The sequence below is a fragment of the Coregonus lavaretus genome (genome assembly GCF_964263955.1).
Source record: "Coregonus lavaretus genome assembly, chromosome: 28".
NCBI classification, from domain to species: Eukaryota; Metazoa; Chordata; class Actinopteri; order Salmoniformes; family Salmonidae; genus Coregonus; species Coregonus lavaretus.
This window is the reverse complement of record NC_140015.1, coordinates 5,632,875-5,655,636: the sequence shown is the minus strand read 5'-3', so window position 1 is coordinate 5,655,636 and position 22,762 is coordinate 5,632,875. Positions and strand designations below refer to the sequence as shown.

General features: G+C 47.8%; 1 protein-coding gene across 1 annotated transcript in view; it reads left to right on the top strand.

Annotated features, from left to right (window-relative positions):
• Positions 1-18,053, top strand: part of LOC311103841 (beta-1,4-mannosyl-glycoprotein 4-beta-N-acetylglucosaminyltransferase-like) — a gene marked incomplete at both ends in the record, with an annotated part of 41,536 nt that extends 23,483 nt beyond the window's left edge. Inside the window, 2 exons of the mRNA XM_084145479.1 lie at positions 16,392-16,626; positions 16,728-18,053. Of these exons, the coding sequence (XP_084001605.1) occupies positions 16,392-16,626; positions 16,728-18,053 (1,561 nt within the window). The remainder of the gene's footprint in view (positions 1-16,391; positions 16,627-16,727) is intronic.
• Positions 18,054-22,762: the final 4,709 nt, after the last annotated feature.

Here is a 22,762-nt window from a genome sequence, read left to right as displayed (position 1 = left end):
CCCAGCTAGCATATTTGCTCAGTGGGCATTGAGGAGATTACAGATGCTCCTGCAGTCTGATGGGCCTATGGTTCCATGGTCCTTTGATTCTGCCCTGGTAACTCTGCCAAGCACTCCTGAGAACATCTAGCAGAAGGTAAGAGGAGAGGATGGTGGAGAGGAAGTGTAGAGTCGGTTATTAATAAGTTAATTGTTCCTTATTTAGTGTTGCACAACATTACCACATGCATGTATGGTAAAATGAAGCCTGGGTGCTTTGTCAGCCCATTGCTTTCTTGTTGTCGTATCGCCCCATTCTCACAAATCATATGCAGCACAGTGAACAGTGAATGCAGACAGTCTGCATTCTTTGTGCTGCAGACTGGTAAGAATTAATGCGGTGTGAAATGTAAAGTTGTTGTTTATTTGTTTTGGAATGTCCACCTGTGTGTGTGTGGGTTCATGCGTGTGTGCTTTTTTTGTGCATGCTTGTGTGTCTATGCTTGCATGTATGCATCTGTGTGTTTGTGTGTGCGCGCGCCTGTGTGTTTTTGTGTGAGTTTGTGTGTGAGTGTGGGTGGGTGTGTAGGTGTGTGTGCGTTCGTTTATGTGTGTGCACTTACTTGTGACTGACATGTGTGACGAGTACTGAGTATACGAAGACGCAGGAATAAACAAGGTCAAGGTTTACTAAATAATGAGAAAGAGAATAACAAAGAGAGACTAAACGACACGACGATTAACAATCACACACAACACAATACAGAACAGTCCAGGGCTAAATAGGGGTGGTGATGAGATGAGGTGCAGGTGCGCTGGAGGTGATTAGGGTGCGTTGGGTTTCCATTCCGGTGTTGCCGAGGTGGTGCGCTCAGACCGGTGGCTCAGTGGGGCCTCACTGCGGTGGCGGTCGGCTTGGTCCTTCTGCCGACGAATGGCCCTCTGGAGATGGACATGGGCGGCGTCCCAGAACTGTCCGGCCCTGTGGAACCACTCGTCGACAGCGGGCGCATCGGTCTGGCTGGGTGTCCAAGGGGCCAGGGCCGGCTGGTACCCCAGGAAGGGAGTGAGCCCCGTGGAGGAGTGAACGAGGGAGTTCTGGGCATATTCTTCCCAGGCAAGAAATCTCGCCCACTCACCCTGCCGGTCCTGACAGTGGCAACGAAGAAACCTCCCCAGCTCCTGGTTCATGCGCTCCACCTGCCCATTTGACTGAGGCCTATACTCGGAAGTGAGGCTGGCCGTGGCCCCGATCTTCTCCAGGAAAGCCTTCCACACTCGGGAGGTGAATTGGGGGCCACGGTCCGAGACGATGTCCTCCGGAAGTCCATAATGCCGGAAGACCTGTTGGAAAAGGACCTCAGCGACCTGGAGAGCAGAAGGAAGACCAGTTAGTGGCAAAAAACGGCATGATTTGGAGAACCGATCTACGACCACCATGACTGTGGTGAAGCCGTCAGAACGTGGGAGGTCGGTGACAAAGGCTATGGACAGGTGTGACCAAGGTCGCTGAGGCACTGGGAGAGGAACTCGTTTTCCTGCTGGGTGGCATTCCGAGGTGTCTTCGTTTGGGCACATACGGAACAGGAGTTGACATAGCGGGAGACATCAGAAGCCAAGGTGGGCCACCAGTATTTTTGGGCTAGAGAATGCAGGGTGCGCGTAATACCAGAGTGCCCTGCGGTAAGGGTGGTGTGAGCCCAGATCAGCAGGCAGTCACGGACACTGGTGGGTACATACACGCTGGGGAGAGTGACGTGCGTAATGGTGCCTGATCCTAGGGGTTTATTGTCCAGCGAGGTGACGTGTAGTGGAGATGGCAGTGGCACGGTGGGCAACCCCCATTCAGAGACCAGCTCCCTATCTATAAGGTTCCCCGCTGATCCGGAATCTATCATTGCAGTAGAAATGGAGGAGAAGGAATAACCAGTCACCGTTATGGGAACTAAAAACAATGGTTTTGTGATAGGAGATGACGTAACACTCACGGAGCGGCTACGGGAGGCATACCGTCTAGATAGGGAGCTGCCAGGAGATCTGTGGTCCGTGGTGGTGTAGGGGGTGCTGCCCACCTCCATGGGTGAGGACTCGGAGGCAGGACGGCTTCCATAGCTCAGATGGGGTGAGCGTCGAGGCTCTGGGAGGTGCTGGGAATGCCGTCTCTCTCTCAACATGTTGTCAAGACGGATGGACGTGGTGATGAGGGTATCCAGGTCCATCTTGTCGTCCCGACATGCGAGTTCCGTCTTAATGTCCTCCCGTAAGCCTCTCCTGAAGGACGTGTGCAGAGCACGCTCTTTCCAGCCGGAAGACGCCGCCACCGTGCGAAAGCTCAGAGCGTACTCGGACGCGGGCCCCTCTCTCTGTTGTAGATGGAGGAGACGCTCACCCCCGTCCTTTCCCTCCGTGGGATGATCAAACACCGCCCTGAACCGAGCGAGGAAGGTGGAGTAGGGAAGCGCCACTGCCTCCTCTCCTTCCCAGACTGCCGTGGCCCAATCCAGCGCCTTTCCTTTAAGAAGCGAAATCCTGGCTTGGTCAGATGGATATGCCCCAGGCTGACGCGCCAGATAAAGGGAAACCTGTAGCAGGAAGCCGCTACATTTAGTAGTCGTGCTCCGGTAGGGCGAGGGTTCCCTCAGAAGTGGGTGATAGCACGGGAACAGGTGGATTGGGGGCATTCGCCGCTCCCTGAGGTGGAACCAGAGCACTGGGCAGATTATGCAGAGTTTGGAGCACTTCCTGCATGGTGGCGTTCAACTGGGCAAGCTGCTGCTGGTGCTGGTGCTGGTCGAGGCACTGGGAAACTCCTGCTGCATCCATTTTCGTGAGGTGTGTGATTCTGTGACGAGTACAGAGTATACGAAGAGGCAGGACGCAGACGCAGGAATAAACAAGGTCAAGGTTTACTTAAGAATGAGAAAGAGAATAACAAAGAGAGCGTAAACGACACGACGATTAACAATCACACACAACACAATACAGAACAGTCCAGGGCTAAATAGGGGTGGTGATGAGATGATGAGGTGCAGGTGCGCTGGAGGTGATTATGGTGCGTTGGGTTTCCATTCCGGTGTTGCCGAGGTGGTGCGCTCAGACCGGTGGCTCAGTAGACCAGCGAATCAGAGCGCCGGAGGGGAGCAACGGGAGGAGACGTGACAACATGAAGTCCCCAGAGTACAGGAAAGAAGTGTAACTGCTCCACCAAGAGCTCCACCCTCCTTTTCTATTTCTCTCTCTCTCTTTTTTTGTCTTTCACTCTTTGCACTGTTGTGAATCCAGTTTGATAGCCTGAATGGTATAAGTCATTATTGATGCCACCTACCACCTGCCGCTGTATGGAAGCTTTGCCGACCAGTTCAAATAGCAGAGTAGGGAAGTAGAGTAACTAAGGAAGTGTTGGAGACCTTCCACACAATGTAAAAAAAGAAGTAGATGGTTCTCGATCTGAAATAACAGCTGGGCTCCACTTGCCAACAAACCAGCATGGCTAGACTTTGCCTGCAAGGAAGGTATGTTTCATCACCTTTAGTCTCTATTTCTCTCCCTCTCTCTCTCAATCTCTGTTTTTTTCTCCCTCTCTCTTTTTACAGTATTTGGGAACGTTTCAATGAATTTTATTCTGGTTGGTGTTAATTATTAATAAGATACATCTCTAGATTTGTTGCTATTAATTACTGGTTGTACAGTTCATTTTGGGATGGCAGTCTGCTATTGGTGTGTAAAGCTTAGACTTCCTGGTCCCAGATCTGTTGGCATTGTGGCACAAACAGACTGGCACTCATTCTATAGACTCTATGATGACAGCTATTATCATGGGGAAGTAGAGTTGTGGGGAGGTTGATATTGGGACCTAGTATACTGAGGTTAAGTGAGGCAACTTTTCAGTCAATTCCTCTGTTATAACATCTACCTTTCATGTTCATAGGCAGGGATATAAATGCACTTGCCAATCAGGCAAGTCAGGAGTATTTTATGGTTGCTGGAATATTATGATCACTTTGCTTGAAAATATAAATATATCTGTTTACATGCAGAAATGCCATAAATTATTTTTATTTCACTTAAATATAAGGGAGGAAACAAAGATCAGATTAGGCTACTGTTCTTTTCTGTCACCCACAGAGCAAACTCAACTTGCTTGACTGCTCAGTTCAACTTCCTTCCCCTTGCTCCGGGCATTAGGGCAACCCTTAATGTCAACCCCTGATGAGCATTGTCAAATTTTCACATTTCATCTGTCACATTACTGGGTTTTGGAGTTGTTTTTAAAAGTGGTAGGAACTTATCTGTTCCAGAGCTTCTAATGGATTACAACAAGAAAATTGGTGGGGTTGACCATCACGACCAACTGAGGAGCTATTACAATGTTGGACGCACAGGCAGAAAATGGTGGAAGTATGTGTTTTGGGGGATGCTCAACATTGCCATCATAAATGCGTACATTGTGTACGGGAACCCGCAAAGGCCCCTTCCTAGAAACCGCAGGCACTGGTCACTGAAGGCATTCAAAATGCAGCTTGTGCATTCATTTTGTGATATGACTACAGTGGCAGGAAGAGGGGAGCCAAGAGTGTGGCACCAGGGCGTGTGGACTGAGCTGCAACTAATTTGAGGTGAAGTTTGAAGGGCACAAGAGAGGGTGTGTGGTGTGCATCCTGAGTGGACGCAGGGCAAAGGGTGGGAGATGTGTAGAAACGTCCTTTGGGTGGTTCTGTGTTACTTTGCTGGATGGGGCTGTGCTTCCAGAATTCCATGACATGTTGTAGGCTAAATGCAAACACTAAAGTGACAGTGTGAAATATGAATGTTCTACAAATCTTTTATTGTCTCTGAACAGTTGTTGTGTTCTTTATCTTCTCTCTTTATCTGTCTTATCTAATACTTGTTGCATTCGCTGAATTGTTGTCAAAGTAGGCTACTATTTCAACATTTTGCATCAGGCCCGGTCTGTACTAAATCTTAATGAGAGAGGTTACCTACATTTTGAAATAGTAGACGAGTACTGAGTATATGAAGAGGCAGGACGCAGACGCAGGAATTAAAAAGGTCAAGGTTTACTTAAACAATGAGCAAGAGAAATAACAAAGATAGCGTGAACAACACGAAGCTAAACAATCACACACATCATCATCTAGAACAGTCCAGGGCTAAATAGGGGTGGTGATGAGATGATGAGGTGCAGGTGTGCTGGAGGTGATTAGGGTGCGTTGGGTTTCTGTGACACTGGTCATATTTTGGATACTTTTTTTATTTATATGTAAATAATATTTATATATATTTATATTACACTTGGTACATCTTAAGTGAGTAATTTAGTCAAATGTAATACAATTTAAATACTCTAGGGTTTTTTGTGTTGAGTGTTAGTGATTTTTTTATAGTGAGTGTCTTTCCACAATGGAAGACAAAATGAGTGTTATTCCCATTGACATGAATGTGGTGTCATATTAAAGAAGAGATTGTGCTCTTTTAAACTAAGTTAACTTGTAATTGTCATTTGTTCTTTGTTTTTGAGCTATGTCTGTTTGTTTGAAATGTGTGAGAAAATGAGCTTTATCTTGGGGGGTTGTCGCCAAACATAGTGAGCTGTAATTTGGGACGAAAGTGTCTCTAAAATTCCACCGGGAATCCATAATTACCAGGAGATTTCCCGTATTGTAGATTATTGATGGCCTCCAACAGTTCACCTGGGGTATTGTTTCTATCCATATTAATTTTCTCTGGTTCACTTATAATTGGTAAAATGGCCTTATTACAGTTTTTTCCAACTGCTTACACACGTTTTCAAAACGATGTCTCCTTTTTTTTTAACTCTACACACAATTCCCGAAACTGCACACACAAAATGTAAAATGCCTCACATCTCCTTCAAAATGTAACACTGCATTCAAAATGCCATAAACACATGTCAGAATGAAGCATTTGCATCAAATGGCAAACACTTCTTTCATAATAGTAAATTTTGGGATATACCATGTAAACACTGTTGTTCTATATCTAAAGCTCTTTGGTCTTTCATAGGCTTATATCTACATTTCAATACAATGTTCTACAGTGAAAGTCATCTGCTGAGAGGGCTAACAAGTACACTGTAAACACCAATGCAATGTAGAAACAGAAAATATTTATTAGGCCAAACATTGCTGTTGTATACAGTAGCATACAACAAAACCATAAACATATGTAAACCAAAAGTATATTATTTAGAATACAGTAAATAACACAATTGTGTGTGTGGGGTCCCAGGGGGGCAGTCCAGGAATTGGTGGGGGGGGGGGGGGCAGTCACCAGTACTAAGCTACGCTTCATCTCTTCTCCGGGCCTAGTCTGGCCACAATACTTCGTCCACATCACAAGACACGTTTTCTCTTGCCAAATATCGAGGGAAGTATCTCCTAGCATGGCGTATCCCGAGTGGCGCAGTGGTCTAAGGCACTGCATCACAGTGCTAGCTGTGCCACTAGATTAGATCCTGGTTCGAATCCAGGCTCTGTCGTAGCCGGCCGTGACCGGGAGACCCATGGGGCGGCGCATAATTGGCCCTGCGTCGTCCAGGGTAGGGGAGGGAATGGCCGGTAGGGATGTAGCTCAGTTGGTAGAGCATGGTGTTTGCAACGCCAAGGTTGTGGGTTCAATTCCCACGGGGGGCCAGTATGAAAAATAAAAGAATGTATGCACGCACTAACTGTAAGTCGCTCTGGATAAGAGTGTCTGCTAAATGACTAAAATGTAAATGTATCCAACCTTGGACAGAGGCAACCTCTATGTCCCCACATGCATCCTCCATTGCCTGGAGAAGCGACATGCGGGCATAGCGTTGGCGATCATACACTTTCCAGTGTCAGGCTGAGAATAATTCCTCTATGGGATTTAGAAAACGTGAATATGGGGGTAGGTACAAAACTACAAATTGTGGATGGGTAGCAAACCAGTTTTGGACCAGAACAGCCCGGTGAAAACTAACATTGTCCCATATAACCACAAATCTAGCAGGCTCCTGATCTGGATCAGGGACAAGCATTGTGTAAATTGCATCCAGAAAAGTGAGCATATGGCCGGTGTTGTACGGACCCAGTGTGGCATTGTGATGGAGGACCCCGTTTTGAGTGATGGCAGCACACATAGTTATATTACCCCCACGCTGTCCAGGGACATTGGTAATTGCCCTCTGTCCTATTACATTTCTTCCGCGGCGACTGGTTTTGGTGAGGTTGAAAACAACCTCATCCACATAAATAAATTCATGGCGAATTACATGGGCATCCATCTCCAATACTCTCTATAACAGACAAAATGATATACAGATGAGTACATATGGTATGTCTGAAGTACTGGAAGTAGTGTTGCATACATACCTCTACAAAGTAATGTCGCAGATTCTTGACTCTGTCAGAGTTTCTCTCAAATGGCACCTTGTAAAGTTGTTTCATCCGTTGGAGGATGCGTTGTATGATCGACAGGCTTACAGCATTGATGTTGTTAAATATGCTGTCATTATTCAAGATATGCTCTCTTATATCTCGAATCCTAATTGCATTGTTGGCCAAAACCATATTTATAATTGCAGTCTCTTGTACATCTGTAAACAAGTGTCCTCGTCCTCCATGATGTCTTTGCCTTTCCACTCTGTACAGAATTCAAACACAGTATGTGTTCAGCATAGGAACTGTAAACAATGTACAAAAAAATGTAGTACAGCATGATAACCAACCTCATTCATTCAATGCAGTGCAGTAAATGGATGGCTTAGAGTTACAAATGTTTATGCAATACTATGCAGTCATACGTATTTTACAGTACATTACTGTAATGCTAAAATAGTCATTAGATAGTTGCATACCTGATCTTATTTCTGAAGGTTCGAATTATGGACGCCACTGTAAATCGACTCAAGTTGGGCTGGACTCTCAGTCCAGCCTCTCTCATGGTCAAACCGTGGTTGATCACATGATCAACAAGTGTTGCCCTAATCTCATCAGAGATGGCTCTCCTTCCTTCTCTTCTTTGCCCTCGTCCTCCTCTTCCTCTTCCTCTTCCTCTTCCTCATCCTCTTCCTCTTCTTCTTCCTCTTCTTCTTCCTCTTCTTCTTCCTACTCCTCTTCCTCTTCCTCCTACTCCTCTTCCAACTCTTCGTCTTTAATTTGTCCTCATTGTTGTCCCCTACCTCTCCCTCCTACTCCTCTTGCTCTCTGTCCATTGTTGGCATCCATTGTTCAAAATAGGTAATCTGACCTTTGACCAATTTATAGGCCTATACTACAGTAAAGCAGTGATTGGTTAGTGATCAGTTAAGCAATTAGTGTTTGCACATGTGAGGAGTGTGTGTGTGACCTGGTGAATAAGTGTAGCATTTTGATTGGTTGTGTTTGGAAAAGGAAAGCAAGTCACTTCTTGTTAGATTTTTGTGTTTTAGGTAGAGAATTGTGTGTAGTGTTTTGAAAAAAGTGTTTTATGCAATTGACAACTGAGTCAAAGTCTGAGAAATAGCTTATGGTTTTGGAGATTTGGTGTGTAGGTTTGCACTTTGAGTGAGAGGTTTCAAAAATCATGTGACATAAAAAGATTTTGTGTGTAAGCAGTTGGAAAAAACTGTAAGAACTGTGGGACTATCCTATCCCCACCCTTTATAATGAAGCAGGGTGGTAGGTAACCTAGCAGTTAGAGCATTGGGCCAGTAACCGAAAGGCTGCTAGTTCGAATCCCCAAGCCAACAAGGAAAACAATATATGTCAATGTGTCCTTGAGCAAGGCACTTAAGCCTAATTGCTTCAGGGTTGCCGTTGATAATGGCTGACCCTGGCCCCGATCCCACTCTCCGAGGGTGTCATAAGGAGAGTTGGGATATGCAAAACAAAAAACATTTCCAATTAATACACACTTGTACATGAGTGAGATAGGACAAATATAAAAACACCCACTTAATCTACTGTGCACACTTTACAGCTGTCCATTTACTACCTGTCACATCTCCTCCCGTTGCTCCCCTCCGGCGCTCTGATTCGCAGGTCTACTGAGCCACTGTTCTGAGCGCACCACCTCGGCAACACCGGAATGGAAAGCCAACGCACCCTAATCACCTCCAGCACACCTGCACCTCATCATCTCATCACCACCCCTATTTAGCCGTGGACTGTTCTGTAGGATTTTGTGTGTGATTGCTTTGCTTCATGTACTCTATCTTTGTTTACTATCTTTGTCATTGTTTGAGTAAACCTTGACCTTGTTAAATCCTGCGTCTGCGTCTTCGTATACTCAGTACTCGTCACACTACCTGGGAACACACCTCTTATCTAAAACCTGAAAGCATGATCTGAGAGTTTACATTGTAGTAGTGGTAGGTTTAACAGTACCTAAAACCATTCTGGGATTTTATTAGACCATACAAAGAGAAAAATACCTATTGCATGTGAATGCAAGTTCAACTCAATTGCACCTGGATGTTTTGTAAACAGATGGAGAAAAAGTGTTGGTAAAACTGGTCTTGGCGACTACTGAATGGAGGAGCAGCGTGATAAGTTGACCTGAAGAAACCTTTAGCCCTGCTGTATGGGAGCCCTTACTAAACTGTGTAAATGTAAGTAAGGGCAGGCGGATCTGCGTACATGCTGCATGTACGCACACACACACCTGATCCTCCGGTGAGCTGCTTCATTAAAACGGGTGGGGACAGGCTACTTCCGCAGTCTCACAGTGCTCGTATTGTGTCTGAGAAAAACTATCATCATTGATAACATCCCAACCCATACAGACACAAATGCAGAGGCTGCAGTGTGTTGAGCAATGGAAATAAGTAAATTTGCTCTGACACGTTCTTAGGTATTTGTCTGACAGAAACCGTCAACAACACAAGGTTCCGTGGAAATGCAACCAGGCCAATTATGGTGGAACGTTACCAGAGTGACGTACTACTACAGTACCATGGGAAAAACGGAACAGACTTAATATGGGCCCTGGTCAAAAGTAGTGCACTATAAAGGGAATAAGGTGCGATTTGGGATGCAGACTTAGAGGAAGTTCACAGCTACATTGTTTACATAAAAACAGATCATATAGGAGATATGAACCCTACCTCCTGGTCCACAATATAATGTGAGACTGACTGACCCGCAGTATCAGTTTACAGATCATATTCATTTCCTGACCAGTCGCTCTTTGCTCTCGTAAAAGTGACATCAATACACCCGCCGTAAGCCACATGATCCAACACTTCAGATGCATGTAATATGCTAGCTAACCACATGTAGCTAGCCAAAAATATCCCCATGACAAATCCAAATCAGAAATCGTGGTCTCACAGTGTAATGGGAATTTTCAGATGAACCAAAAGGAGAGCAGTCGTTGATAATATCCTGTATATTACAAGAATTCAGGGAGAACACCTCCAGAGCAGAAGCAAAGAAAATATGTAACGAAGCAGCCCTTATACATTAATCACACAGAATATTCACCCAATGTTCCATAAACACCAGCCCGAGAGGCTTGTAGGAAGTCACAACATCAGCTAATACAGAATCACACAGTGTCATAGATAAATGATCAGTGTGTCCTCGAATCCAGTCTGGCGTCAAACTTTAACCATAACATTCAACACTGTCAAACTTTGATACTGACAATTAAACAGGTAAGAAAATCAGTACTCAGTTACAACAGATAATCATAGACTAACAAGTGAAAACAACTTAATTAAATATGGTACTTAAACATATATGGTTAACTCCTGTTTCCCTTCCCCCAAGGGAATGCATCTGTTTGTGTCTTCCCGCACATACAATCATGCATTAGTACTGCAGTGCATCTCCTCCTCATGGACTGCACCAGATTTGCCCGTTCTTGCTGTGAGATGTTACCCCACTCTTCCACCAAGGCACCTGCAAGTTCCCGGACATTTCTGGGGGGAATGGCCCTAGCCCTCACTCTCCGATCCAGCAGGTCCCAGACGTGCTCAATGGGATTGAGATCCAGGCTCTTCGCTGGCCATGGCAGAACACTGACATTCCTGCCTTGCAGGGAATCACGCACAGAACGAGCAGTATGGCTGGTGGCATTGTCATGCTGGAGGGTCATGTCAAGATGAGCCTGCAGGAAGGGTACCACATGAGGGAGGAGGATGTCTTCCCTGTAACGCACAGCATTGAGATTGCCTGCAATGACAACAAGCTCAGTCCGATGATGCTGTGACACACCACCCCAGACCATGACGGACCCTCCATCTCCAAATCGATCCCGCTCCAGAGTACAGGCCTCGGTGTAACGTTCATTCCTTCGACGATAAACGCGAATCCGACCATCACCCCTGGTGAGACAAAACCGCGACTAGTCAGTGAAGAGCACTTTTTGCCAGTCCTGTCTGGTCCAACGACGGTGGGTTTGTGCCCATAGGCGACGTTGTTGCCGATGATGTCTGGTGAGGACCTGCCTTACAACAGGCCTAGAAGCCCTCAGTCCAGCCTCTCTCAGCCTATTGCGGACAGTCTGAGCACTGATGGAGGGATTGTGCGTTCCTGGTGTAACTCGGGCAGTTGTTGTTGCCATCCTGTACCTGTCCCGCAGGTGTGATGTTCGAATGTACCGATTCTGTGCAGGTGTTGTTACACGTGGTCTGCTACTGCGAGGCCGATCAGTTGTCCGTCCTGTCTCCCTGTAGCGCTGTCTTAGGCGTCTCACAGTACGGACATTGCAATTTATTGCCCTGGCCACATCTGCAGTCCTCATGCCTCCTTGCAGCATGCCTAAGGCATGTTCACGCAGATGAGCAGGGACCCTGGGCATCTTTCTTTTGGTGTTTTTCAGAGTCAGTAGAAAGGCCTCTCTAGTGTCCTACGTTTTCATAACTGTGACCTTAATTGCCTACCGTCTGTAAGCTGTTAATGTCTTAATGACCGTTCCACAGGTGCATGTTTATTAATTGCATTTTTGGTTAATTGAACAAGCATGGGAAACAGTGTTTAAACCCTTTACAATTAAGATATGTTAAGTTATTTGGATGTTTACAAATTATCTTTGAAAGACAGGGTCCTGAAAAAGGGACGTTTTTTTGCTGAGTTTATATACAGCTAAACACTGCAACTATTTCCATGAGACAGCATGCAATCATTCGAGCTCTACTGCTGATGTGGTCACCTGTACCAACCAAGATGTCATGACATTGACAACACCAAACATATATCTGCTGTTTACTTATTTCACTCACCTCGACATGATCGCTTTTCAAAGTGCAAAGACGTGTGCAAATCCGTATCACATCCGTATAACCAACCAACATAAATAAAGTCTCTTTCACGCTGAAAAGTCATGTCTGCTTTGGCACTGTCATTTGGAGTAATGAAGTTAAAAAAGTCAAATGACAGCATACCCAGTTTCCGGTTTCTGGTTGATGACAACAGCCATGCGAGAACAACAACAGGTTGTTAGCAAGTTCATTTTGCGATATTGACACAGATATTATTGTTAGAAAAACAAGGCCATTCACAGCCGCTATAGTAATTTAATGAAAGGCCGTTGGCGGCCGCTATGGGTTTTAAGGGTTTTAATGTAACCATGATTGCGTTCTGACCCCAGTGCAGCTTAGTATAAACAAGCTTAACGGTAGGATCGGGATCTTCTGGCAAGGTAGCTAGCTACAACGGACAGGGAACCAACGGACAGGGTGGTGGTTGGCGAGCAACAATGTGTCACGCCCTGACACTGAGGACTTGTATTTGTTGAGTCAGGGTGTGTATTTTCTGTGTTGTGTTTGCTATGTCGATGTTCTATGTTTAAGATCTAGAATGTGTAGATCTATGTTGGCCTTTGTGGTTCCCAATCAGAGGCAGCTGTTGCTCATTGTCTCTGATTGGGGACCATACTTAGGCAGCCTTTTGGCACCTGTTAGTTGTGGGATCTTGTTCCGTGTGAGGTATGTTATTTGTCTACCTTGGACTTCACATTTCGTTTGTTGTTTTTGTTGTGTGTTTATTCGCTTAATAAACATGTATGCTTATCACGCTGCACCTTGGTCCTTCTCGTTTGTAAACAATCGTGACAGAAGATCCCACCTAAATAGGACCAAGCAGCGTGTTCAGGAGCAAACGCCGGGAATTAAACAGGAGGTTACGTTAGTAGATGTCCTCCTCAGTTGGGGGAGAATCACGGAGGAGGAGGCCGTCCGTTACCGGAGGGCGATGAATGAGGATGCCCAGGTAGGAGAGGAGAAACGGAGCCAACAGTGCCGACGACGGAGACCCGAGAGGCAACCCCAATAAAAAAAATTGGGGGGGCACACGGTGTGGACGACGAGGCAGCAGGAGGCAGTGACAGGGCGAATCTGCAGGTTAGGAGAGGAGGCCACCAGGTTACGGGGGCTATTGGTCCAGAGGGAGCAGGAGTTATTTGGTCAGAGGGAGGAGCTACAGGAGGCTATAAGGGAGAAGGAGAGTGTAGAGGCACGGCGAGAGGAGCTGGTTAGGCAGCAGAAGGAAGTGGTGTGTGTCGCCAGTCCAGTCCGGCCCCTTCCTGATCCCCGCACTAAGCCAGTGGTGAATGTTCCCAGTACGCCCCGACCCATTCCTGCTTCCCGCACAAGGCCAGTGGTGTGTGTTCCCAGTATGGTCCGGCCCGTTCCTGCTCCCCGCACTAAGCTAGTGGTGCGTGTTCCCAGTACGGCCCGACCTTTTCCTGCTTCCCGCACAATCCAGTGGTGAATGTTCCCAGTACGGTCCGGCCCGTTCCTGCTCCCCGCATTAAGCCAGTGGTGCGTGTTCCCAGTACGGCCCGACCCGTTCCTGCTCCCTGCACTAAGCCAGTGGTGTGTGTTGCCAGTACGGTCCGGCCCGTTCCTGCTCCTCGCATCAAGCCAGTGGTGCGTGTCGCCAGCCCGGTCCGGCCCGTTCCTGTCCCTCGCACCAAACCAGTGGTGCGCGTCGCCAGCCCGGCCCGGCCTGTTCCTGCCCGTCACACCAAGGCAGTGGTGCGCGTCGCCAGCCCGGTCCGGCCTGTTCCTGTCCCTCACACCAAGGAAGTGGTGTGCGTCGCCAGCCCGGCCTGGCCTGTTCCTGCCCCTCGCACCAAACCAGTGGTGTGCGTCGCCAGCCCAGTCTGGCCCGTTCCTGGCTCTCGCACCAAACCAGTGGTGCGCGTCGCCAGCCCGGCCCGGCCCGTTCCTGTCCCTCGCACCAAGTCAGTGGTGCGCGTCGCCAGCCCGGTCCGGCCTATTCCTGTCCCTCGCACTAAGCCAGTGGTGCGCGTCGCCAGCCCGGTCCGGCCTGTTCCTGTCCCTCGCACCAAGCTAGTGGTGCGTGTCGCCAGCCCGGCCTGGCCTGTTCCTGCCCCTCGCACCAAACCAGTGGTGTGCGTCGCCAGCCCAGTCTGGCCCGTTCCTGTCCCTCGCACCAAACCAGTGGAGCGCGTCGCCAGCCCGGCTCGGCCTGTTCCTGTCCCTCGCACCAAGTCAGTGGTGCGCGTCGCCAGCCGGGCCCGGCCTGTTCCCTGCCCTCGCACCAAGTCAGTGGTGCGCGTCGCCAGCCCGGTCCGGCCTATTCCTGTCCCTCGCACCAAGCCAGTGGTGCGCGTCGCCAGCCCGGTCCGGCCTGTTCCTGTCCCTCGCACCAAGCCAGTGGTGCGTGTCGCCAGCCCGGCCTGGCCTGTTCCTGCCCCTCGCACCAAACCAGTGGTGTGCGTCGCCAGCCCAGTCTGGCCCGTTCCTGTCCCTCGCACCAAACCAGTGGAGCGCGTCGCCAGCCCGGCCCGGCCTGTTCCTGTCCCTCGCACCAAGTCAGTGGTGCTCGTCGCCAGCCCGGCCTGGCCTGTTCCTGCCCCTCGCACCAAACCAGTGGTGTGCGTCGCCAGCCCAGTCTGGCCCGTTCCTGTCCCTCACACTAAACCAGTGGTGCGCGTCGCCAGCCCGGCCCGGCCTGTTCCTGCCCCTCGCACCAAGTCAGTGGTGCGCGTCGCCAGCCCGGTCCGGCCTATTCCTGTTCCTCGCACCAAGCCAGTGGTGCGCGTCGCCAGCCCGGTCCGGCCTGTTCCTGTCCCTCGCACCAAGCCAGTGGTGCGCGTCGCCAGCCCGGCCTGGCCTGTTCCTGTCCCTCGCACCAAACCAGTGGTGCGCGTCGCCAGCCCGGCCCGGCCTGTTCCTGCCCCTCGCACCAAGACTGTGGTGCGCGTCGCCAGCCCGGCCCGGCCTGTTCCTGCCCCTCGCACCAACCCAGTGGTGCGCATCGCCAGCCCGGTCCGGACTGTACCTGCTCCCCGCACCAAGCCAGTGGTGCGCGTCGCCAGTCCGGTACGGCCCGTTCCTGCTCCCCGCACAAGGCAGTGGTGCGCGTAGTCAGCCCGGTCCGGCCCGTTCCTGCTCCCCGCACCAAGCCAGTAGTGCGTGTGTCCAGTCCGGCACCACCCGTTCCTGCTCCCCGCACCAAGCCAGTGGTGCGTGTGTCCAGTCCGGTACGGCCCATGCCTGTTCCACCGGTGCCTGGTCCGGCACCGGTCAGCTGCTCCACTCCGGAGCCAGAGCAATCCGCTCCACCGTGGTTCAGTCCAGCTCCGGTCAGCGGCTCCACTCCGGAGCCAGAGCAATCTGCTCCACCGGTGCCTGATCCAGCTCCAGTCAGCGGTTCCAGTCCAGACCCAGACGTCAGCCCCTCTCCAGGTTCGGGGTCTCCCACACCAGGGTCCAGACAGGGCTTGGTACGTTGTGGGTGGAAGGAGAGGGGAAGCTGCGCGCCGAGGTCCAGACCAGACCAGGGGCGCAACAGGGAGGTGGAGAGTAAGTGGTGGTCACGCCCGGAGCCGGATCCGCCTCCGAGGCGGAATGCCCACCCGGCCCCTACCCTGTTATGTTTATGTGGCGCGGTCGGACTCCGCACCTTTGGGGGGGGGTACTGTCACGCCCTGACTCTGAGGACTTGTATTTGTTGAGTCAGGGTGTGTATTTTCTGTGTTGTGTTTGCTATGTCGATGTTCTATGTTTAAGATCTAGAATGTGTAGATATATGTTGGCCTGTGTGGTTCCCAATCAGAGGCAGCTGTTGCTCATTGTCTCTGATTGGGGACCATGCTTAGGCAGCCTTTTGGCACCTGTTAGTTGTGGGATCTTGTTCCGTGTGAGGTATGTTATTTGTCTACCTTGGACTTCACGTTTCGTTTGTTGTTTTTGTTGTGTGTTTATTCGCTTGATAGACATGTATGCTTATCACGCTGCGCCTTGGTCCTTCTCGTTCGTAAACGATCGTAACACAATGACAAAACAAATATTTAAGTAAATTATTTTTGGGGAAAATTATACCATCACCTAAAAAGGCACTTTGGAGACTGTAAGGGCAAAGGGGCATGTGCTCTGTACAGGCAGAGCCCTATATGTGTGCATGCCTGAGTTACAGTTAAGTAAGGAGTGTGTAAAATTCTGTTTAGCTAAAGAGTTGTTTGTTTTTCAGGATGAAGATTCGAAGGCACAAGTTATTTTTCTGCTGCACGTTGGCTCTGTGTGTCCTCTCCCAGCTGCACTGCTACTCTGTCAATGCCCTGAGCTTCCTCTGGAGAGGGAAGGGGAACCCTTCATACAATGCTCACCCAGAGATGTGGCCTCTCCAAGGGCCTGTACCCTTCGACACTGGCCTGTGGGAACCAGGGGAATACCGGGAGGAAAAGGGGAATGCAGAGGTGGGTGAGGTGAGAGGGAAGATGACACAACTTTCCATATACATTGTTTTGGGTCTATATGACATTGTCATTGATATGTTTCATTTTACTCCTATTGTTCTCCCACTCAGGACCCATGGGGCAAGGAGCAGCCTGACTCAGGGAATGTAAACAGAATGACGGTCACTTTCCCAGACCCCAAAGGGCCAAGGAGGGAACTTCACAAACAGAGCTTCCATCTTCGCGATGACCCCACCCCGTTCTTTGTGCACACCAAGTCTGGAGCATACTGCTTCAGAGAGGGGACAGAAATTACTTCTCTCAAAGACCACTTAGGACAAAAGGTCCAGGCGGCCAGAGAGGGCCAGCGTAAGATCCTGCAAGCAAACCAAGAGGAACCCAAGTCAGCCCAAGGGAAATCAGCCTGGGGGAAGAGGCTGGTGAAGTGTATGTGTCGCCCAGGCTGGCACGGCCCTCACTGTGGCATCCCAACCATGGTGCAACACTCCAACCTGCCCACTAAGGGGCATCTGACACCCAGAAAGGTTCCTCGGAGGGTCATCAATGCCATTAATATCAACCACGAGTTTGACCTCCTCCACGCCCGCTTTCACGAGTTGGCCGACACAGTGGACCTCTTCCTGGTGTGTGAGTCAACCTTCACGGCCTACGGAAATTCCAAGCCACTACACTTCCTGCGCCTTCTGCTCAACGGGACCTACGACTATGTGCACAATAAGATCCTCTATGTATTACTCGATCACTTCCCTAAAGGTGGCCAGCAGAACGGGTGGATTGCTGACGACTACCTGCGAACGTTTCTAAGCCGTGACGGGATGTCCAGGGTGCAAGGCGCCAGGCCGGATGATGTCTTCCTCATCAACGACGCAGACGAGATCCCGGCCCGCGAGGGCATCCTCTTCCTCAAACTCTACGACGGCTGGACGGAACCTGTGTCCATCCATATGAGAAAGTCCCTTTATGGTTTCTTCTGGAGGCAGCCCGGGACGCTGGACGTCCTCTCCGCCTGCACCGTCGCCATGCTCTTCGCCGTCTACAATGGAGACGGGATATCACTGAGGCGCAGGGAATACTTCTCCATGCCGGGTTTCCAGAACTACCAGAGGAAGAGTGGACACATCCTGGTGCAGTGGTCCATTGGGAGCTCCATCCACTACGCAGGCTGGCACTGTTCCTGGTGCTTCAGACCAGAGGGAATCTCCCAAAAGCTAATCTCTGCCCAGAATGGAGACTTCCCCCGCTGGGGAGACTACGTGGAAAAACGAGACCTGAACTACATCAAGGGCTTGATCCGGACTGGGGGATGGTTCGATGGCTCGGTGGGGGAGTACCCACCTACAAACCCTAAAGAGCCTATGTACTCACCCAAATATCTATTAAAGAACTTTCAGCTGTATCGCTACATACTTGATAACCCATATGCCTTATTCTGGTAGAAAACCGGTGAGGATTCTTTTCTCATTGTTGATTTCAATGGAAGGAATATTAACTTCAAGGGGTGTTGCCTGAACAACATCTCTCTGATGTTTGGATCTATGAAACCTCCACCTTCCCCTCTGATTGAAGGGCAGGCCTTCCACTTCCTGTCTAAAGACGAAGTAACTAGCAGGTGAGAGAAGGAATGAAGAAGGAAATCTGAGGGTGATTTAACTGCTGTCTATCTTGTGAGGGTTTTGCACCGTTCTTATTAGACTAATTCTATCCAACTCTGTCCCTTTTTGATCACAATATTAATAGTTTAACAATAGTTTAACAATCTGCCTCATCTGCTACAGAGTATTCAAAGACCGGATTCCAGTTGGGACATGATGACTGTTGACTTTTGTACAGTATCTAACTGTAGACGGGATGGCAGACATATATAAGTATAAATAAGACAGTATATATGTATAGTAGATCTATCTGGCCAGTGATACTGTAGTTTTCCTTCATTCAGATCAACAATGTGCTTCTAGTGCCACCAGTGTTGTGTTTCCAGCGACCTTTATGAAGAGAGACCTGAAAAACGATCAGTGCACTTTTCTGTGGTGGTGGTAAAACTGTGTTACTGTGCTGAAAGGGTTGTTCGAACACCACAGGGAAATATAGGGGGAAAGGGAAAGTCTGTTTTATATTGTTTAATACAAATCCAGGTATCCCTCACTAATGCACTATAGGCTTATCTTAGCCGTCGCTTACTTTGATTACACAACTATCTCATAGCCTTCTTGCAAACAGATCATTTACGGTGTATGAATGTGAGGCCAAAAAGCATATGATTCTGCCAAACAATTGTCACGATGCTTTTACACAATTTTGTAATCCGTATCCATTGTTCATTGAGAGAGACATTTCTTGAGAAACAAAATCAATTTCTTCTGCTATGGTCTAGTGATTCACATCACGTCTGGTAATTCAATCTGTTCTAGACAGTCAACTTTACATTTATAAGCAAACATAATGGTTTCCTTGTTTTTGTCCTTAAAAATGGATTGCAATTCTTCACCATTTAAAAAAAACGTGAATACTATTCCTACAGCTCCTAGGGACCCCTGTAAATAGGATGTATACCAATGACAACGATTAATGTAATGGAGAGTTTATCGCGATGTTATTGCTTAGTTAAGAAACAACACAGACTGTCTGCCATCAATTGGATCAGCCTTCGATATGCTGCAAGTCATTTGTTTCTGCCTGAATGACAATAGAGTAGACTGAGAGGCCTATTCAATGGAAACCAGTGAGTCAACAAAACAAACATAAATGAATGATGTGATGAATATCTTAGTTCATTCTTGTTTTGCACTGTAGACATTGTTTTGTTGAGTAGCTACATGAATCCAAACCTACTAGCAGTAAAAGCAGTAACAGGACGACATAAAGACAGACAAAAGTTTTATTACCTAATTATTAGTATATTTTTAGTTACATGCCTCTATTTACAGTGCTTGGCTTGGGCAGGAGCTCACCAGAGCTGAATCCCGGCACCTCAAAATGTTCTACTGCTTGAGCTCCTATTCCTCTGATAGAATATTAGCTCAAAAGTATTGTGGAGCTCCTGCACCTAAATATAAACAGTACCAGCACACAAAATGCTCATCACTAAGCTAAGCTCATCACTAAGCTAAGGATCCTGGGACTAAACACCTCCCTCTGCAACTGGATCCTGGACTTCCTGACGGGCCGCCCCCAGGTGGTAAGGGTAGGTAACAACACATCTGCCACACTGATCCTCAACACGGGGGCCCCTCAGGGGTGCGTGCTCAGTCCCCTCCTGTACTCTCTGTTCACCCATGACTGCATGGCCAGGCACGACTCCAACACCATCATTAAGTTTGCCGACGACACAACAGTGGTAGGCCTGATCACCGACAACGATGAGACAGCCTATAGGGAGGAGGTCAGAGATCTGGCCGTGTGGTGCCAGGACAACAACCTCTCCCTCAACGTGACCAAGACAAAGGAGATGATTGTGGACTACAGGAAAAAAAAGAGGACTGAGCACGCCCCCATTCTCATCGACGGGGCTGTAGTGGAACAGGTTGAGAGCTTCAAGTTCCTTGGTGTCCACATCACCAACGAACTATCATGGTCCAAACACACCAAGACAGTCGTGAAGAGGGCACGACAAAGCCTATTCCCCCTCAGGAGACTAAAAAGATTTGGCATGGGTCCTCAGATCCTCAAAAAATTCTACAGCTGCACCATCGAGAGCATCCTGACTGGTTGCATCACCGCCTGGTATGGCAACTGCTTGGCCTCTGACCGCAAGGCACTACAGAGGGTAGTGCGTACGGCCCAGTACATCACTGGGGCAAAGCTCCCTGCCATCCAGGACCTCTATACCAGGCGGTGTCAGAGGAAGGCCCTCAAAATTGTCAAAGACTCCAGTCACCCTAGTCATAGACTGTTCTCTCTGCTACCGCACGGCAAGCGGTACCGGAGTGCCAAGTCTAGGTCCAAAAGACTTCTCAACAGCTTCTACCCCCAAGCCATAAGACTCCTGAACAGCTAATCATGGCTACCCGGACTATTTGCACTGCCCCCCCACCCCATCCTTTTTACGCTGCTGCTACTCTGTTAAGTATTTATGCATAGTCACTTTAACTCTACCCACATGTACATATTACCTCAACTAGCCGGTGCCCCCGCACATTGACTATGCAACGGTACCCCCCTGTATATATAGCCTCCCTACTGTCACTTTATTCTATTGTGTATATATAGCCTCCCTACTGTCACTTTATTTTTTACTTCTGCTCTTTTTTTTCTCAACACTTTTTTGTTGTTGTTTTATTCTTACTTTTTTGTTTAAAATAAATGCACTGTTGGTTAAGGGCTGTAAGTAAGCATTTCACTGTAATGTCTGCACCTGTTGTATTCGGCGCATGTGACCAATACAATTTGATTTGATTTGATTTGATTTGAAATGATTACTCTATTTTATGAAGCAATGATCCTGACCACATGTCAATGCGGACACTTTTGTTGATAATAATTAGCATTAGCGCTGCTTTGGCTTCGGAGAATGACTTTGGGAATAAGGGGATAATAATAATGTATTGGTTATTGATGATGTTCTCTTGGGAATCTGATGCTTGTTGATTGATGCTCTGACTTGCAGTTTGCACACATTCTCTCACGGCCTTTAAAACGACCTCCTCTGAACTCTGATACACCTCATTTCTCAACACCTCTCGTTCCTCAATCACTGTTTTGACTATTTGTGCTCTCAACCCTTAAACTTCTTCTGACTTATTTGTGTGTGTGTGTGTGTCCATGAGAATGTGTATTTTATCTGTCTTGTTAGAAATTATTGTAAAGGTGCCACTTTTTGATAACTTTTCTATCTGGAGTCCACAGGATGAAAAGTGGGACTTCCACCGCGGCTCCATTTAAATGCCAGAATCTCAAGAATCTTAGAGAATGGCATCCAAACTATAGAGACTACATGGTTGTTCAATGCCGCAGCATGTTTACATTAACAAAAGAAAGCATTGGATGTTGTTGACTTTGCTTTTTTAGGGGGATTTAAACATCTGCATGGTCTTTTGTAATTTATAATTTCTGGATGGTGTCCAATAATTTTTGTGCAACTATGAGATATAGCTCCTGTGTTCCAACTTCATTAAATCAAATCAAATCGTATTTGTCACATACACGTGTTTAGCAGATGTTATAGCAGGTGTAGCGAAATGCTTGTGCTTCTAGCTCCGACAGTGCAGTAATATCTAACAAGTAATATCTAACAATTTCACAACTCATACCCAACACACACAAAACTAGTAAGGAATGGGATTTAAGAATATATACATATGTGGAAAAGAAATAACAGAGCGGCATGGACTAAGATACAGTACAATATTATAGAATAGAATACAGTATATACATATGAGATGAGTAGTGCAAGATAGTAAAAAATTATAAATAAAAAAACAAAATACTGGAAAGTTTCCTAAGAGCTAGTCGTGAGGCCGCCATCTTCGTCGGCGCCAAGATCTATAGAATAATATAGGGCAGCAGCCTCTAAGGTGCAGGGTTGCATAACCTGGTGGAAGCCGGCTAGTGATGGCTGTTTAACAGTCTGAGGCCTGTTTTTCAGTCTCACAGTCCCAGTGTTGAGGCTATGAACCAGTTATACTGTTAGCACTGAGGCGGTGTGCCCTAGTAGGAAGTCCGCTGTGTGCAGCTCATCCTGCACTAACATAAATAACATGAGCATGTCTACTTCTGCTAAGCTTCCCAGTAAAGCAATGAAAACAATCAAGCATCTCAAAAAAGTGCTAAAAATAGCCCACGTTAACATATGTAGCTTCAGAAACAAGGTTCATTAAATCAATAATTTGCTAGTAACATATGACATTCATATTATGACAATCTCTGAAACTCACTTAGATAATATCTTTGATGATACAGTGGTAGTAATACATGGTTATAACATCTACAGAAAAGACAGAAATGCTAAAGGTGGAGGTGTTGTCGTTTATATTCAGAACCACATTTCTTTAACGCTTAGAGAGGATTTCATGTTAAATACTGTAATATGGCTACAGGTTCATCTGCCTCACCTAAAGCCCATTTTGGTGGGAAGCTGCTATAGATCACCAAATGCTAACAGTTAGTATCTGTATAACATGTGTGAAATGCTTGATTATGTATGGGATAT